Source organism: Lissotriton vulgaris, chromosome 1_1 (assembly GCF_964263255.1).
Source record: "Lissotriton vulgaris chromosome 1_1, aLisVul1.2, whole genome shotgun sequence".
Lineage (NCBI taxonomy): Eukaryota > Metazoa > Chordata > Amphibia > Caudata > Salamandridae > Lissotriton > Lissotriton vulgaris.
The window spans coordinates 776,846,813-776,865,114 of NC_141685.1; the positions used below are offsets into that span (position 1 = coordinate 776,846,813).

The window sequence follows — 18,302 nt, forward strand, 5'->3', positions numbered from 1 at the left end:
ATGTTTGTACAAAAATAAAATGTTGCCTGGCTCATGTTGGTTTCTCTTGTCAGATGAGAACACACATCTCGCACTGGCTACTAAAACTCCTCGCCAAGATACCATAAAATGTAGATATTTGGGGTCGGGGTGAACTGCTTTATCCAAGTTGTAATTGCCGATTCAATTATTGTATATGGCTCGATGCCATTACCAAAATCCAAGCCTGAGGGCTCGGTCCAAAGGTTGTGGCCATCGGTCTGCAACACCATAATCTTTACACTTCCAACCTCTTAAAACCTGCAGTCGTTTACCCACTTCTCAATGTACAGGGAAACAGATGGTATTTGTTTTGCATGGTTTACACCTTTACTATTGACCACTGATAAATACGGTTTGTGTGTTTGGGTAAAGGCAAGCTGTATGCCTTTTCTCTCCATCTGCAGCGCCCAGTACCAGTGCAGTTCATGGAGGGACCCACCTATCCATTCATGGATTCATTATTGCGAGGCATTGTTTGCAAACTATGAAAGACTTTCATAGGGATCAGGATTATACTCGCCCCTAAAATAATCAAGGGGCAGCAGAAAGGAGGAAACCAGCAAGGCTGGGAACAGCATGAACCACAGGAGTGGTTGTGGCAAGATGTTGGAATGAGTGTGTGTGCAGTAGAGTTGAAGAGGATATGAAGAGTCATTCTTGGGAGGTTACAGGAGTTTTTACAGACAATTGCTGTTGGACTAAAGCGGGTGAGACACTGTTCTACTGGAGCGGTCCTTCAGGTCACATAACTCGGCCCTGGACGTGGATACAGTAACTATAAAGAGTAGATAAAGACACACAAAAGCACCCAAGAATGCACACAAACGGACATACAATATCATCAGATCTGCATTGGTCTTAGTCCGTATTCCACACAAATGCTAAACAAGATGGAAGACTCACCTTGAGTTGGAATAGGAAGGCCTGTGGTCTGAGCTAACAAGATACGGTACATATCACGCTGGCGGACAATAGACTCCACAAGCTGCATTTGATGACTTCGAGCATCACGGAGCTGCTGCAATTCACTTAGGGCTTTCTCAAGTTCAGTCTGAAGCTCAGTAACTCTAATCAAGAAAAACATGAAACTACGTATGGATATGGAGAACCATCAAGAAGCACCATTACCCCTACTGCTTCATTACCATATTTAACAAGTATTCCCCTACTACACGTTTTTAATCCATGACCTAACCAGCCAATACACACAATTTTCTTCCACCACCATCTTTGAGTGTCCCTTACCCACTATACAATCACCATGCCCTACCAAGACTTTAACCCCCTTCATGCGACTTCCTCCAATACAAAGTACTCACCTCTAATAACCCACTATCCAATGTCAACCAACGTACCCATTTCCATAGATAATACCAATATCCAGAGTACTGCAAATGCTACTTACCAGTATGCATCTGTTCTTGGCATGTAGGGCTGCTGACATTCATATCTGTACATAGATCGCCGCCTAGTGTTGGGTCCGGATGATTGCACATTGTTGTCCTGGAAGAGTCTTCGAAGTATCACGAGATAGGTGGCTCCTCCCCTGGACTACAGTGCGCATGGGCATCGCCTCCCTCCCCAGATTGTTTTTAGCCATTGGCAGAGATGGAGTGAAGTATGTGAGTGATGACCATGCTATGAGCATATATATATATATATATATATATATATATATATATATATATATATATATATATATATATATATATATATATATATATATATATATATATATATATATATATATATATATATATATATATATATATGAATACTGCAGCTGCTACAGGCGCCGGGGAGGAGGGTGGACGATATGAATGTCAGCAGCCCTACATGCCAAGAACAGATGCATACTGGTAAGTAGCATTTGCAGTTCGAGGCATGTGGGCTGCTGAATTCATATCTGTGCATAGAATACATAGCAGTCCCTCCATTAGCGGTGGCCGCCCGTGCCAGCTGCAGCAGTCTGAAAAAGTGTTTTGAGAACAGCCTGACCAACAGCTGCCTGCTGTTTGGAGTGCACGTCTACACAGTAATGTTTAGTAAAAGTATGTGTGGTAGACCATGTGGCTGCTCTACAAATATCTTCCAAGGGAATGTTACCTAGGAAAGCCATAGAGGCCCCCAACTTCCTGGTGGAGTGGGCTCTTGGTGGGATAGTGAGAGTGCGTTTAGCCTTAGCCTAACAGATCTGAATGCATTTCACGATCCACCTAGCGATCCCAGCTTTGGAGATAGCGTTTCCCTTGTGGTGTGAGGCAAAAGCAACGAAAAGCTGCTTGGTTTTGCGAAAATCTTTTGTCCTGTCAACGTAGTACATCAAGGCTCTTTTAACGTCAAGGGTGTGGAGCATCCGCTCCGCCAGCGACTCTGGGTTTTGGAAAAACACTGGCAACTCAATTGTCTGGTTCATATGGATTTGAGATACAACCTTGGGTAAGAATTTAGGGTTAGTGCGGAGCACAACCCTGTTAGCATGTACTTGGAAGAAAGGTTCTTGGATGGTGAGCGCCTGCAACTCGCTTACCCTCCGTAGCGATGTAATTGCTACTAAGAAAGCAACCTTCCATGTCAGAAACTGAAGCTTGCAAGAGTGCAGTGGCTCAAAGGGAGGACCCATCAGTCTTGTAAGAACCACATTGAGGTTCCATTCTGGAGCTGGTGGGGTCCTTGGTGGAATGACTCTTGAGTCCTTCCAGAAAAGCCTTGATAGCAGGGACCTTAAAAAGTGACAGGTGTTGCCTATTCTGGAGGTATGCTGCCATAGCAGACAGGTGAATGCGGATGGAAGAGTACGCCATATTGCATTGATACAGGTGGAACAGGTAACAAATGATGTTTTGAATGGAAGCATCTAGCGGGTTCAATATCGTGGTTAACACAGTAAATGACAAACCTCTTCCATTTAGCCACATAACAAGCTCTAGTAGTGGGCTTCCTTGCCTCCCGAATGATGTTCATGCAATCGGGAGGAAGATTGAGGTAGCCAAACTCTAGGACTTCAGGAGCCAGATCGCCAGGTTGAGCTGTTGCGGATCTGGATGCTGAATGTCGCCATGGCTCTGCGTCAGAAGGCTGGGAGTGAGATGAAGCCTCTGATGCGGCACCACGGAGAGTTCCAGAAACGTGGTGTACCATGGTTGGCGAGCCCACGTTGGAGCAACCAGGATGAGAGTCATCGAGCGCTGCCTGAGTTTGCGTGCCACCAGCGGTATCAGAGGTGCTGGGGGAAAAGCGTACGCAAATCTGCCTGACCAGTTCATCCACATCGCATTGCCCTGTGATTGCGGGTGTGGGAACCTGGCGGCGAAGCTTTGGCATTTTGCGTTCTCCTTTGTGGCGAACAGGTCTATCTCTGGATGACCCCACCTTTGGAAGTACGGTTGGAGTACTGATGGATGTATCTCCCACTCGTGCATTTGGTGGCTGTGCCTGCTGAGCAGGTCCGCCATCTGATTGTCCTTGCCCGGGAGATGCTCTGCCATGAGGAAGATGTTCCTCTGAATGGCCCACTTCCACATGCTCTGAGCCAGATGAGACAGCTGCGGAGAGTGGGTGCCCCCCTGCTTCTGAATGTAGTACATGGCCGTCATGTTGTCTGTCCGGATCAACACGACCTTGTTGCACAGATTTACTTTGAATGCCTTCAAGGCCATGAAGATTGCCATCAGTTCCAAAACGTTGATGTGCATCTTCCTTTGCTGTAGTGTCCATAGTCCCTGCACTGTGTAGTGGAGTACATGCGCTCCCCATCCCTGGAGAGAAGCGTCCGTTGTCAAGATAATCTGTGGCACAGGCTCCTGGAACGGTCGGCCCTTGCAAAGGTTTTGTGGATTCCACCAATGCAGAGAGTTGTACGCCCGACCGCTCACCAACACTAGGTCTGTCAGTTGCCCATGAGCCTGAGTCCACTGACGTGCCAGGCACTCCTGAAGCGGACGCATATGTAGTCTCGCGTGCGGGACGATGGAGATGCAGGAGGCCATCATGCCTATCAACTGCATGAACACTTTCGCTGGAAGCGAGTGCTGAGGTCTGAATCGTTGGATCAGCGTTTGGATACTGGCGATTCTCACTGAATTTGGCTGCGCAGTGGCTGCCAGAGTGTCTATTGTCGCGCCCAGGTACTGCCGTATATGGGCGGGTTGGAGATGGGATTTCGGATAGTTCAGCGAGAATCCCAGATCGTGCAGGAGGTGAATAGTGCGGGACACATGGTCCGCGCACTGCTGTTCTGTCTTTGCCTGAATGAGCCAGTCGTCGAGATAGGGATAGACGTGGACGTTCTGGCGTCGCAGATGCGCCGCCACAGTCGCCAGGCACTTTGTAAAGACTCTTGGCGCTGTGGTGACCCCGAAAGGCAGGACCCTGAACTGGTAGTGCTCGCCTTGAATTGTGAATCTGAGGTACTTCCTGTGGGAAGGATGCAGGGGGATATGAAAATATGCATCCTTCAGATCTAGCGTAGCCAGGAAGTCCCCCTGTCGAAGCAGGGGAAGGACTTGCTGCAACGTGAGCATATGGAAGTGCTCCGATAGAATGTACCAGTTGAGGGGCCTGAGGTCCAGGATGGGCCGTAGGGATCCGTCCTTTTTGGAGATTAGAAAGTACAGAGAGTAAACCCCTGTCCCCCTTTCTTGCAGCGGGACGAGCTCTATTGCCCCTTTTTGCAGCATGACTTGAACCTCCTGCTGCAACAAGCGCAAGTGCTCGCCGGACATAGGACGGCTTCTTGGAGGTATGTTTGGTGGAGTGGAAGTAAGTTCCAGACAGTAACCGTACTGGATAAGAGACTTGACCCACCTGCCCGTGGTGATGGATTTCCACACGGGCAGGAACTGCTGGAGTCTCCCCCCGACCGGTGTTGTGTGGTCGGGGGGCAGTGACAAGGCGTCACTGTTTGTTGGCGGTGGAGGACCTGGAGCTGTTGTTTCCACGTCCCCTGCCCTTGACGTTGTTGCCCCTGTAGCCCCCTCTACCCTTGTTAGTGTATGAGGTCTGGGTGTTGCTCTTGTAATACTGTGTGGATTGCGACGCCTGACCCCTTGAGGTGCCTCTGTTATTGGAGCGTCGAAAGGAACCACCCCGAAACTGCTGAGACAGGAGGGCCCCCATAGACTTGGCAGTGTCCGTGTCTTTTTTCATCTTTTCAAGTGTCGCATCCACCTCGGGGCCAAACAGGTGGTCAGGATTAACCGTTTGGTTCAGGATCGTTGTCTGTATATCTGGTTTGAATCCTGATATCCGAAGCCATGCATGTCTTCTCAGCAACACGCTAGTGTTGATTGCCCTGTATTGCCTGGTATCAGCCACGTCCAGCGCACATTTGATGGAAGCGTTGGTAATCAACTTCCCCTCCTGAATCAACATTTCATCTGCCTCCTTGTACTGATCAGGCAAGTGCTGCAGAAGTGTTTCTAGGGTGTCATAATGCGCCCTATCGTAGCGTGCAAGTAGGGCCTGCGTGTTCGAAATGCGCCAAATATTAGCTGCCTGCGCAGCAATTCTTTTCCCGGAGGCTTCAAATATTTTTGACTCTTTGTCTGGGGGAGGAGCGTCACCCGTTGTCTGCGAGTTCGCCCGCTTACGTGCGTTGGATACCACCAAAGAATCCAGTGGCAAATGTCCCCTGATGTACGTTGGATCCGAGGGCGCTGCCTTGTATTTTTTATCAATTCGAAACCACCTTCAAAGGCACCCCGGCCCCATGCTTCGGAGCGAAAGCCTTCGGCGTCGTCTTCGGCGGCAGCGTGTAGCGGATAGGCGTCTGCGCCTTTGCCGGCTTTGGCGTAGGCTTCGGCGCCACATCCTTCGGTTCTGGAGCCTCAGCGTCCTTCCGAATCCTCTGCAGGGACTCGATGACCTTTTTGGCTAAGGCCGGAGAGGGCTGGACCGGCTCGAGCGATTTCCCCGAGTCGGGTCGGTGAAAGGCACGGTCTTCGGAGCCGACACATCACCATCTTTGGCCATGACGGCCGGAGTCGGCGCAGCCAGATCTTCGGCGTCGTCCCGACGCTTCTTCGGAGCCTTTTTCGGGTCATCGACCTCGACCCCCTTCGGCGCAGACGCGGCCGCGTCGGTCGTCTTCGCCTTCGACACCTGGATCTTCGGGTCGGCCATCTTGGCGTGGCTCTTGCTATCGGCCATTTTGAATTTCTTGGACTTCGAGGCCTCTGGAGCCTTTTGTCCCACCAGAGCGACTTTCACTTTTGGTTTCGAAACCGATGGTGTAGACCCCGATGGCTTCACTTTCGTTTTCTTCAACGGGAGTGGCACATCAGAAATGTCCGTGGCCGGGCCCGGAGGCGAGGCCGTGGGACGGTTAACAGGGTCTTGGGTAAGGCCCGAAGGCGATCCCTCGACCTGGGCCGTGTAATGGGGGTTGACCCCTGAGTCAGTCTGAGGATGCTCCTCCTTCGAGCTATCCTCCACTGTGGCAATGGCCCCATCGTCGTCCCCTACCTCACCGACGACTTCATCAAACTCCTCGTCTCCCGCGTCGTAGTTTTCTTCCTCCGACGCCGGGCTAGAGTCCGAAACTTGAAAGACATTGTCGTCTCCAACGTCTTCTTCGAAGATGTTGTCTGGCGGGGGCGCCGATAACTGGGCCTGGAGTCGAGCGGCCCGACGAAGCTTGAGAGTCTTCTTACACCGGAACTTTGAACAGGCCATACACCTGTCCTCGTCATGGTCCGGCGACAGACATTTGTTGCACACTGGGTGCACGTCGAGGTGTGAATACTTGGAGGTGCACACCGGGCACCTTTTGAACGGAGTTCGTTCCATGTCTGGAGCGTCGTGTAGGCCCGTCCGCGCCGACAGCACGCGGAAGGGCAGCAAGAGTTCGGAGCTGAAGAATAGTCAAACCCGAACGAAAAACGATACCGACGCCAAGCCTAAAGACCTTTTGGTCTCAAGTTAGGAAAGTTAAACTATTATCGATTCCGACAGACAGAACCGAAAACACATTCGAACCCAATGGCGGAAAAAAACAATCTGGGGATGGAGGCGATGCCCATGCGCACTGTAGTCCAGGGGAGGAGCCACCTATCTCGTGATACTTCAAAGACTCTTCTAGGACAACAATATGCAATCATCCGGACCCAACACTAGGCGGCGATCTATGTACAGATATGAATTCAGCAGCCCACATGCCTCGAACAAAAGTTTAATTTAAACCACTTGCCCTAATGTTTTTGTACATTAGCCAACATTCATTATTACTATACAACTAGCACATTTTCAAAGTAAAAGATTATGAAACATTATGAAAATATGTTAATTAAAAGGTTGCACAAAAATGGAGACTAGAGTTTTAAGTTTAATATTGTGCCTTGAAATCAGCTCACTCAATTTCCAGAGAGTTTTGGGGTTAGAAAGCAAACCAAACTGCAGCACAAAGGAGCAGGAAAAAAACACTCCAAACTGTAGTTCAGTCTCAAGATGGCCTCCACAAACTACACAAAGGGGGAGTAGTCCGAGTGTCTTAAATACAGAGGGACATAAGTTAATCAGAGTGGAATAAGAGCACAATTAAGTTTCATATTCAAGATCATTAGGGGCGGGAATAGTCAGGAAAATATACGTTTGTCCCCAAAACATACAAGAGCAGGGAGACTCTGCTTCACTATACCAGATCCAGGGCTTTTATCCTAATAAACACTGTTTAGGATACCACACCATCAAATGGGCCTCAGGGGGTGGCATCTCCCAAGAGTGGGGGTAGCCAGGGTCACATTTCAAAGGTGGCAGGGGCTGTTAAGCCTCTGGCCTTGGTATGCTAAATCGCTAGCCATCCTGCTGGAGGAGGTAAAGACGTCCCGGAGCAGGCATTGTTTTTGGCTTCAGAGAAAAGGGGCGCTCACTTCCAGGGGTCAAAAACTAGTCTTTGGTGGCAGGATGCTCGATACTACCCAGCCAGCACACTAGAGGACTTGTAGGCTTTCAGGGGACACCTCTAAGATGACCTCTGGTTGAAAGTCATAAATCTTGTACCGACATCAGTACATATTTATTAAGACCAGGTATTTGATAGCAAACACCATAAGTTTCAGTAAAGCCATCATGTAGCTGGGGAACTCGTAATGACCAGTGCCCTGTACATTACTTATGATGGCTATCTATATTAACTTGTACTCTCTAGTAATTGGATTAGACTGCACAGAGGCATATCTGCTCATGCAGATATGCCCTCACATGTAATATAATTCTCCCTGCCTTAGGGCTACAAAGCCTGCTGTAGGGGTGACTTGCCTACAATGCATGAGTTGACTTTGGTATGGCCCACAGTGAGCATGTCTTGTAGCAATTTCCCACATGGTTTGCACAATGACACAGTCTGCAATGGCAGGCTGCATGAAATTTGTATGGGGGGGGGGGGTCCCATAGGGTGGCATAATACTGCTGCAGCCCTTAGGGACCCTCGTTGGTACCCATGTCCTAGGTACCATGGGTACCACTTATTTGGGAGTTGCAGGTGTGTCAAAGTGTGTGACAAATGAGTTAAAATGAGACCATTTTACCTTTCTTTAGGGAAAGAGCACTAGGGCCTACTTAGCAGGGACCCAGTGGACATCAGTCAAAAACATCAGTACTAGTGGCAAAAAGTGGGGGTGAGCAGGAGGAAAAAAGAGAAGTCACCTTCCAACACACGTCCTCACATTTTTATACCACTGTCACTGTCAATATGCAAGCTTAGTTTATAGCACTTCCTTACAGCTATCACCCTAATAATATACGCTTTACATTAATGAACCATAAATACAAGTTCTAACAGCATGGACATATGGATACTAATCTTAACTAGAGACAATGCTCTTTCACAGATCCATGATGTGGTACTGTGAACTGGCAGCCAAAGGGTTTGTACTGCAACACGGGTGGGTCTACTTTTACTGACAAACAAAATAAACATGAAAACTTTTTTTTTTTTTTTTTTTAACAGAAACAATATGTGCTGGTTGTCGGGTGATCGGAATTTCACATCCATGCATCTTTCCGCCCTCTTTCGGTCCAGCAGTTATTCGAGGATTGCGAGTCTTGAGCACCACTTTTAAAAAGTCTTCTCATTTGTGGAAAGGGAGGACTCATTAGCCAATGAGGCAATAGCTTCCACGAGGTAAGCCTTATCACTTTACATCACTCCCTGGGGGAGTGGACTACCAAACAATCCCATCACTACTCTAAACAAACATGGCAAAAGCCTTTTTCCCGTGTGAGGAGCCCTGGGTATTGTAGGGACTTATAGGCAAGTTAAATGAGCCAATCGGGTATTAGCCAATTGTATAGTTAGTTGGGGAGCAAGAGTTCATGCACAGGGGCCTGGACAGCAGGGACCCAGGGCATTCAAGTCGAAAAACCAGCACCATCAGTCCCAAAAACATGGGGGGGGGGCAATCACAGAGAAAGGAGTAATTTCCTAAACAAAGATACAAGCCTAACGTTTAGGAATCGTTGCAGATGGCACCTTATTGATGAAACCCCCAATTGGAGCAGCAATTTCTTCTTGTATCTTTATGTTGACAAAGATCAAGAAGGTTGACATGTTTCTCACACAGGATGCTTTGAAAACAATAATGGCCTTAGTCTTTTCCAGATTGGATTATGCAGCCCGAACTGCCAAGCCATGTCTTTCCTGGACCGCAATCAAGCATCCTGGGACCGGTTTCTGGCTATCAGCTGTCTTCCGCCAGGATAGCTTGACTCCAATTCAGAGATCTGATATGCATATGGTCATGTCTGAACTGGGGTGGTGTGGAGTGCAAAAAAACGATGGATTTGGGCCCAGATCTCTGTACTGGGGTGAATGTATTACATTGTTCTGCACTTTGTCCATCAACTGTGGTTTTTGCATTTGTCACCCCGAGTGGGATGGGTATGCTCAGACGTGAGTCCCATGCTCTCCACACCACTGGAGTCAAGCTATCCTGGCTGAAGACGGCCGATAGCCAGAAACCGGTCCTAGGATGCTTGATTCCGGCCCTTAGCGGCAGCGCTGCTTCCTGACACCACCACAGAAGCGTCAGGAGGCGCCTAAAAGGAGCGCTCTGCTCGGCGGAGCGCGGGGGACATTGGCACTCACCGCTTTGGAGGAGGGGGGAGGCGAGCAGGCCCCCATTGTAGCCGCCACCGCCAGGAGTCCACTTGTGCAGCCCACAGCGCCGCCGCTCCGGGACTACATCTCCCGGCAGCCTTAGCGGCGGCGCTGCTTCCTCACACCACCACAGAAGCGCCAGGAGGCGACTAAAAGGAGCGCTCTGCTCTGCGGAGCGCGGGGGACATTGGCACTCACCGCTTTGGAGGGGGGAGGCGAGCAGGCCCCCATTGTAGCCGCCACCGCCAGGAGTCCACTTGTGCAGCCCACAGCGCCGCCGCTCCGGGACTACATCTCCCGGCAGCCTTAGCGGCGGCGCCGCTTCCTGACACCACCACAGAAGCGCCAGGAGGCGCCTAAAAGGAGCGCTCTGCTCCGCGGGACGCCGGGCGAAGCCCGGGCAAAGGGCGGGCCCTCTGTGGCCCTCAGAGGCACGAGGAGGCCGGGCCGGGCCACCCCCCTTGGCTACTACGAAGGTGGAGGTACCGAGTTGTTTTTTTTTTGTATCTTATCATTATTGACCCCTCACTGTACTGTTTCACATCATGTCCATCTGGAAGGAGCTGAATGCCCTGTGTGGTACGAACTACGTCTAGGACGTATCTACCCCTCCCCCCCCCCCCCCTATAGTGGGTAGAGAGGCTGATGAGGAAAATGACAAGGACACTGAGAATTCCGACAAAATGTGCACTAGCCCCTCACTATCTCCCCCCAACCGACCTATATTATTGCCGATTGAGGCTGTGAATAGAATACCTGACTCAGTATCACCACTTCAATTGACCTTACTGTTAATAACTGCACTATCACCCCTGGTCACAAAAATCAATAATCTGGGAGACAGGTTGACCAGTATCGAAAATACAATACTAAGGATCCATACTCCAACTGAAATAACTGCTACACCCATTCACCCTATTCTCCCCAGTAACAATGAAAAATTCAAGCCAACGACACGCACGAAAGCTCAAACTCTTGAACCCCTCATGTCTATACCTAATCCAAGAAGCTGGGACATTACTTTTAACTCCATACCTGTACCCCTTAGAGCTCCAAGGACCGCACTTGAAAGCAGGAATGGGATTAACCTACCTCCAGAAGCTGCCCCTTACGTGACTGTTCTCTCTGGGGTCCCTGCACCTAGTCAGGGCAAATTTGAAACTCACCAGGACCTGTTAAAGCCATTTCCTGGCTAAAACAACACAGACCACTGCCATCTGCCTTAGATGGCGGCATCTTGTGTGTCAGGAGGGTGGGGTGGCTAGGTACGTCGCCCAAAGACATCCCGGGAGACCTTATTTTAATTAAATTCAAGAGCATGAACATTGTCCCCTATTTGCGATCTTCCCAACCCAAAGAGGGAGATGGCCCCATTCGCATCTGGGACTTGTACGATTTCTATCCCGGCCCCCGACCCTATCCGTCCCTAAGGCAAATGACATGGAACCACAATTCTTGGTGAAAGGGGGTGCCATGAATCTTGTGCTACTAACCCTCTACCCTTTTCTCGATTTTGCATGTACCTTTTTCTTTCAGCTGAATTGCCAGATTGATTTTAGTTTGCTTTTAATAGTTGGTTCCTTTTTACTTTGCAAATGATATGCTGAGTCATTTATACATGTTTGTATTTTTTCTTGCTGCTTTTATGGTTTTAAACAAAAAAAAAACTAATAAAGCTTATTTTGATTTGATTTGATTTGATTCCGGTCCAGGAAAGACATGGCTTGGCAGTTCGGGCTGGACTGTTCCCATGAGGCACAGAGTCAAGGCTGATTTGCATATGGCCATGTCTGAGCTGGGGTGGTGTGGAGTGCAAAAAACGATGGATTTGGGCCCAGATCTCTGAACTGGGGTGAATGTATGACATTGTTTTGCATTCTTTCCATCAACTGGTTTTTGCAAGGAGCTCTCATGTCACTCTAAGGGATGTCCACTGAACAGAGAATCAGAGTTACATTTTGCTGCCTGGCTCAAGGTTTTTTGGGTGACGGCCCCAATTCTTCATTAAATTAACTAAGCACTCTACTGCCCAGGAGCTTCGCTCTTCACTTAACCCCTTCGATGCGGATGACGAGCTCAGCTCGTCATCAGCCACGGGGTGGGCGTGTGCGGATGACGAGCTGAGCTCGTCATCTTACGCGGCTTTTAGAAAAAGCCGCGTAGGGGAAAAATAACCGCCACAGCGATGCGGTTAATCTACTGACAATACCTAGATTAAGGTAAAAGGGTACGGTAGACTTAGTTTTTCAGTACTCGCACCCACAATCTTGAACTACTTACAGTAATTTTTACGATTACAACCGGACCATAAGTCCTTCAGAAAAAATCTAAAGGCCTGGCTCTTCAGACAAGCCTATTAACAGTGCCAATTTTGCAAATCTTCTAATAATTGCACCCTAGCACTATAAAACTAATTAAGATAACGTGTGAAACATAGCGGTCATTCGGATATTATGACATGTAGACGAAAAGGTTGGTAAACCCTTACTTGGATGATGTGGTCTCCTGTTCCTCCTTTTCTTTCTCCTCTCCCAGCTCCCGCAAAGCCACCAGAAGGCGCTGGTTCTGCTGCTGCAGCTCTTCTATATTTCGGTATGTTACCAGATGCTGGCTTATTACTTCTGAAGAACTGCTGATGTCAGTGGAGGTGACTTCCTCATCCCGGAGCACGTGATTACCCCTGGCTTCTTCCAGCTCCATGAGGAGCACTCTAATCTGAAATGGAGTTAGATGTGAAGTGAACCACTGGCAAGAGAAATCACCCAAGAAGCACATATTAAAAGTGAAAGAAAAGCTCTGAAACTATTAAAGAATAAATAGCTGTGTTACCAGTGACATGATCTTATAATCACTTTACACAGGTAAAATTAGTAAACCGGTCAAACAAGCATTCAAGATGGATCATATCCTTGGGAGCCATACTGTTTTTACTAGAACAGTTAGCAATGAACATCGTTTGATACAACCTTCACATTCCAAGAAGCCTGAACAATGTAAGCACTGCAATTGAGCCAATGGCTCCAAGATTTTAGGATCGATACAAGGTGATAGTGTAAACATCACCACAGACAAAGTCTCCTCAGCAACACTAACAGGAGTAGTTTGCCCTATTTTTAAAAGTATTACTCTTGAAACACCCTGGGTTTGCAACACCATGCTGCTTTTAATAAAGGCACTTAAGTAAACTTTCCAAAACCCCCAATAGACTCTAGCCTTCTGAGTTTACATTGAAATGGAACCCCTAAACAAGAATTTACTCTTTAACTACTCCAACATATCATTCTTACTTACCTGTTTGGATAAATCTTTAATTTGAGATTCCAGCCTTTGATTCTCCCGCTCAGATACAGAGGCGCGTTTATTGGCTTTATCGGTGTCATCTTGTAGTCTATGGATTTCCTGAGGCCAATAGAGACAACAAAACAACGTAATAAAACTGTGCATACATTTACAAAGAGGGACATAATACTGTGGTTCTGAGGGGGTTGAATCTAGGAGGTGTAGGGCATATACCCGACCTCTGAAAACAAGTCAATAAAATCCAATCCAAACCAATGCATCCAAGAGCTACTCTGTGCAGAGACAATATGTCCTGTAATTACAAGTCCCAGGCAATTCATATTACATAACCAATACAATACTGCAGACGGTACAGTGCTCAAAATGTTGTGGAATAATCAATAACTCAATGAAAAGGCCCCAGGTTGTCAAATACTAAAATAGAGAGAAGTCTCATGACTTTTAGGTCTCAATTTCAGACAATCTTTAGACAACCCAAGGTGTGTCGAACGCTTACCAAGAATCATGGAGGAAGCAAAGCCACACCCTTTTAATTATTGAAATTCATACTGCGGAGTGTCTTAGTTCAAGGAATGAGCCACCCTTCAAACTAGTAATGGGCTCCAAAAAAAATGCTTAGACTTTGAGCAAAGCCAACAAAAGGAGATGAGGGACTGAGCGCTGAAACTTTTCAGGCACTCACCCCCAGTCACAGATTTGCATTGAATCCATAATCGTTCTTTGGCTCACTTCGCCACCCCAGTTCAGACCTAACAATATACAAATCAGTCTTCACCCTGTTCCTCATGGGAACAGTCCAGCCTGAACTGCCAGGCTTTCCCTGTACCGGAAACATTGAGGAAAGCAAGCACTAAATACACATAATAAAGGACTATGGAAGGGAACACAGAAACACCTTATTTGCATAGAGGCCTCCACATCTGCAACACAGATCTACATAATTATCAGGAATCAAGGATTGTTGGTTGAGAAGCACATGCAGAATAAGGTGATTTGCTTTTAAGCCAAAAGGGAAACTTGTAGTCTACTAAATGCCCATTTCAATTGAGAACAAGATGAAACCAATAATTACATGCAAAATAGGATCTTCAAAGAGAGTCTAGATCAACAGCATGCCCTCTAGCACCTAACATCCCTACCCAAAGATAAAACATGTAGATAAGCAAATGTAAAGGGTGTGAAGCACTTCAAGTCTAAGCGCAGCCAAAGAGCTGTATGGAAAAGAACGATTGAGCCAGGAAGAGACCTGCAGCACATGCTACTTCCAGTAGAACTACCTCAACTAGATTATGAAGGCACATCACTCACAATGAGAACCTATCAACCCTGAAGATGTAGTCTAATAGAAAATTGCATAATACCCAAAGCTGTGTGGTTTGCAGAAGCCAACAGTCAATACAAACCTTCATTGCTTGCTCAAGTTTGGCAGATAAATTAGCCACGGATTTCTGCATACGTTCATACTCTTCACGCTGGCGTTTCAGGATGGGAGCTTTGGCCTCCACTTCCTTCACAATTTCATCCAGATATTTGTTAATCCTCTTATTTTCAAGCTTCTCAATCAGCAACTCGTCTTGCGTTTCTACGTATGCATTGTAGAGCTATTGAGAGACATGGTCAATGGTTAGGTTTCAAAAAGTTATCTGTAGGACCAGGTTCAAGGATGGGAGGACCCTCTAGGTAACACATGGGATGCAGAGAGGGGAGTCTGGGCTGAAGGCTCTCATTTAATTCACACCACCTTCTAAATGTGGTGGATGAAAACAATGTTTGTGGAAAATATTGATGCTGGCTGAAAAAACATGCAAGTCAAGAAACTAAACAAACAGAAGTTTGTAGCGCTCCATTTAGTGCAGATGGTTAGCATGTATGTAACTGGTCATCTGGATATCCAAAGTCCCTTTTGTACAAGACATGAATCCATGTTTGATTCCCAATTAAACCCTCTTCTTCCTCACTTATGCAAAAGGCAACTCCGGGCATGTTGAAACTGGACAGCTGCAGCTAACATTGCGAGTAGGCATCACAATAAATTATTTGCAGCCCTGCAAACCATGCAAGATGGAGATGGAGCAGTAGGTACGAGCAAAGGTAAATACTGAAGCCGGAGTAAAGTGATCCTACAATACAAATATTTGTGTATGCTGATAAATAGGGAGAAGCAGTAGGGAAATAAAGCAGAGTCAAGGAATACATTTAGTAGTATTCAGGAGTACTAAAGATAAATATATGGTCTTCTGTCACCACAAAGTTCACCAGTGCAACAATCTGCTGCAGAGGTGGACCTGTGTTGATGAACTGAAGTTCTCGGAGAAGGCAGAATCAATGAACAAAAAAAGAGGCAAAACACGAAAATCACAGACCACACGCCACACCTTAAGGAAGGTTCCATGCAAACAGAAGACCGAGACAATCGTTAAACTGAATACAGCAGGAAGTTACCATCAACGAGGAGAAATGACTCAAGAATGACTTGACAAAATTGTTGGAAAGAAATAGACCTATTGGTGTACATTATGAATGTGTCCCCATAATGGCCACTTTTTCCAACATGTTAGACTGTTGCAAATTGTACAAACACAAACAAATGATCATGCAAATTGAAATTCTCACTCTATTATGTGTTCATATTAATTAAAAGACCTAGAACTGACCAACTAGAGGGGTTGAAAGGAAAAAAAGAAGCACAAGTGTTGAATGAATTCTCACTTCTGTTAACTTCATTCCAGGTTTGATGATTTTAGCAACTGCAGCAGCTGTAGGAGACATTGCTGTAAGCTCTTCCTCGGTCATCGAAGCACCTGAAATAAAGATACAACTTAAGTGGCACTGAGAAAAAGAAGTTGCTCCTAATGGAACAAACGTATTATCCCACAGACATTAGATTATTTCCCCTTTCAGTATAGGTGTGCATATAGTTTTTTCAAACTTACCATCAAATGTAAAAAGTTTCAAATATTATCTCTATCATGGGTTTCTCATGTAACCTTGCATCTTTACCCCATAGAGCAACCTTTCTTTCTTGCTTACACGTTCTTCAATCTACTGGCTGTTAGTTGCATAGCTATCAGACACTGGACAGCTCTCATCTTACTAATCAGTGATCAAAAACAGAACAGTCCATTTACCTCTTTCAGCTGTCACACTCCCTCATCTTCATACCCCACCCTCCCTAATGACACCCCTCCACCTCTTCTATTAGGATCAAAGTACTTCCAATCATTAGCAGGAAAAACCTTACCTCCCATTGTCTAGTGGCAAGCCCCTGCCTATCTAGGCTCTAACAAAGTGTAAAATTGATTGCATAATGAATTTTACTCTTCTCCCAGAATACCTTTTCTCCTCCCCTTTGGCCAAATGACACCAAGAGGAACTCCAGTTTAGCCACTAGAATACTATTCAACTAATCCTACCACTCGTATACCACAGCCCACTCACACCAAATAAAATTATTACACCAAACATCCAAACCACTCTGAGTAACTCATTCTTGTGTTCATGGCTCCTGATTATACATTGGTCCTTACAGAATGGCACTGTCCCAGCCATACACTACATTCGACCAACCTCCAACTACTTGCGATATCAAAGACAGGACGTTCAACCACTAGTATACCTGTTCTGGCATGTCCATACTGAATCAAATCAACACTAATTGCTCACCTTTTACAACTTTGAAGCCCCATATCTTATTTACCTGCCCTCTCCCAATGGCTAACAACCTTGACACCTTCACTCAGCTGCTATTGTCCTTCATATGTGGCTATACATATTAAAAGATGTTGTGCTATACTGAGACTAGTTACATGTTTTTGTTGTATAAACGTTCAGACACTCTGCATTGAAACCTCTAGCTCACATTTTCCCCAACTTATCCACATGTAACCACCAAACACCTGAACTTTGTTAAAATGTACTGAAAGTATGTTCAAAGAGGTCACACAGCTAATTAAAAGCAAACATGTTGGCTCGCCTCATTTTTCCACAGAGTAAGGCAACTTTTTTCAATCCCATTTATTTTTTTTAAATATTTAACAGGGGCAGGAAGCCGGTTCTTTATATAGTGGACCAAAAAGAGGCACACCATGTAAAGAGTCCAAGCAAACCCCAGAGAATTACAGAGGCACAAATGACACCCCAAATGCTCTTTTGCTGTAGTGTGGCCAAACAGTTAGGCACATTACAGGTAGTGGCAAGAATGTATTACACACAAAAGCAGTAAGTGAGACAAAAAAAAAATCTGACACCAATTTATTAAAACAGCTTCTTCTCGAATATAAATGCAGATACCAAGAACATCGGAATCGGGTAAGTACAGACTTTTTTACGTTTTCAGAAAAGGAGGAAAAACATGCATTGCATTTGGGTACTTGTCAGTGAGTTACAGGACTGGTCTTCTGTACTTAGGGAAGAGTATGGGGCAAGAACTAGCGCCACACCAACAGGTCACCTCGGGAGGCTCTGGGGCATCCGGGTGCAGAGGTGTGTCACGGAGCCGGGTGTCCCAGTCACTTCAATGCAAGAATGGTCTGGTCAGAAAGAGACTGCAAGCAGGGACTGAGGCACCAGTCTGGCGTAACCCAAAAGGGGCCTCAACCCTGGAGATCCTCTGGCACATATAGAAACCTTGGAACCACTTCTCCCCAGGCTGCAGAGCTTAGGTGCAGTGATGACTATTGGAGTCGGATTCTGGTGCAGGAGTCTCTTGCGGTTGGAGGGAACCTGCAAAAATAGGCTGTAGGCGGCGACAAGAAGTACCATAAATACTCAGTTTAGGGGTGTTAAAGAGAGTGAGGGATAGTAGCCAATGAGTTACTTACCCGTGGGGTCACACACCCCTTATTTGACGACTTCATATAGCTGTCAAGAAGCCTCATTTCAGCCC

At 46.7% G+C, this 18,302-nt stretch overlaps 1 protein-coding gene across 2 annotated transcripts in view; it reads right to left on the reverse strand.

Moving 5' to 3' along the window:
• TPR (translocated promoter region, nuclear basket protein) overlaps positions 1-18,302 on the reverse strand; it is a 684,526-nt gene that overhangs the window by 574,424 nt on the left and 91,800 nt on the right. For both annotated transcript variants that reach the window (XM_086956072.1, XM_086956065.1), the window contains exons 11-15: positions 16,127-16,218; positions 14,821-15,018; positions 13,409-13,516; positions 12,606-12,832; positions 925-1,088 (exon numbers count right to left, since the gene is read on the reverse strand). In XM_086956072.1, coding sequence (XP_086812198.1) covers positions 925-1,088; positions 12,606-12,832; positions 13,409-13,516; positions 14,821-15,018; positions 16,127-16,218 — 789 coding nt within the window. The remainder of the gene's footprint in view (positions 1-924; positions 1,089-12,605; positions 12,833-13,408; positions 13,517-14,820; positions 15,019-16,126; positions 16,219-18,302) is intronic.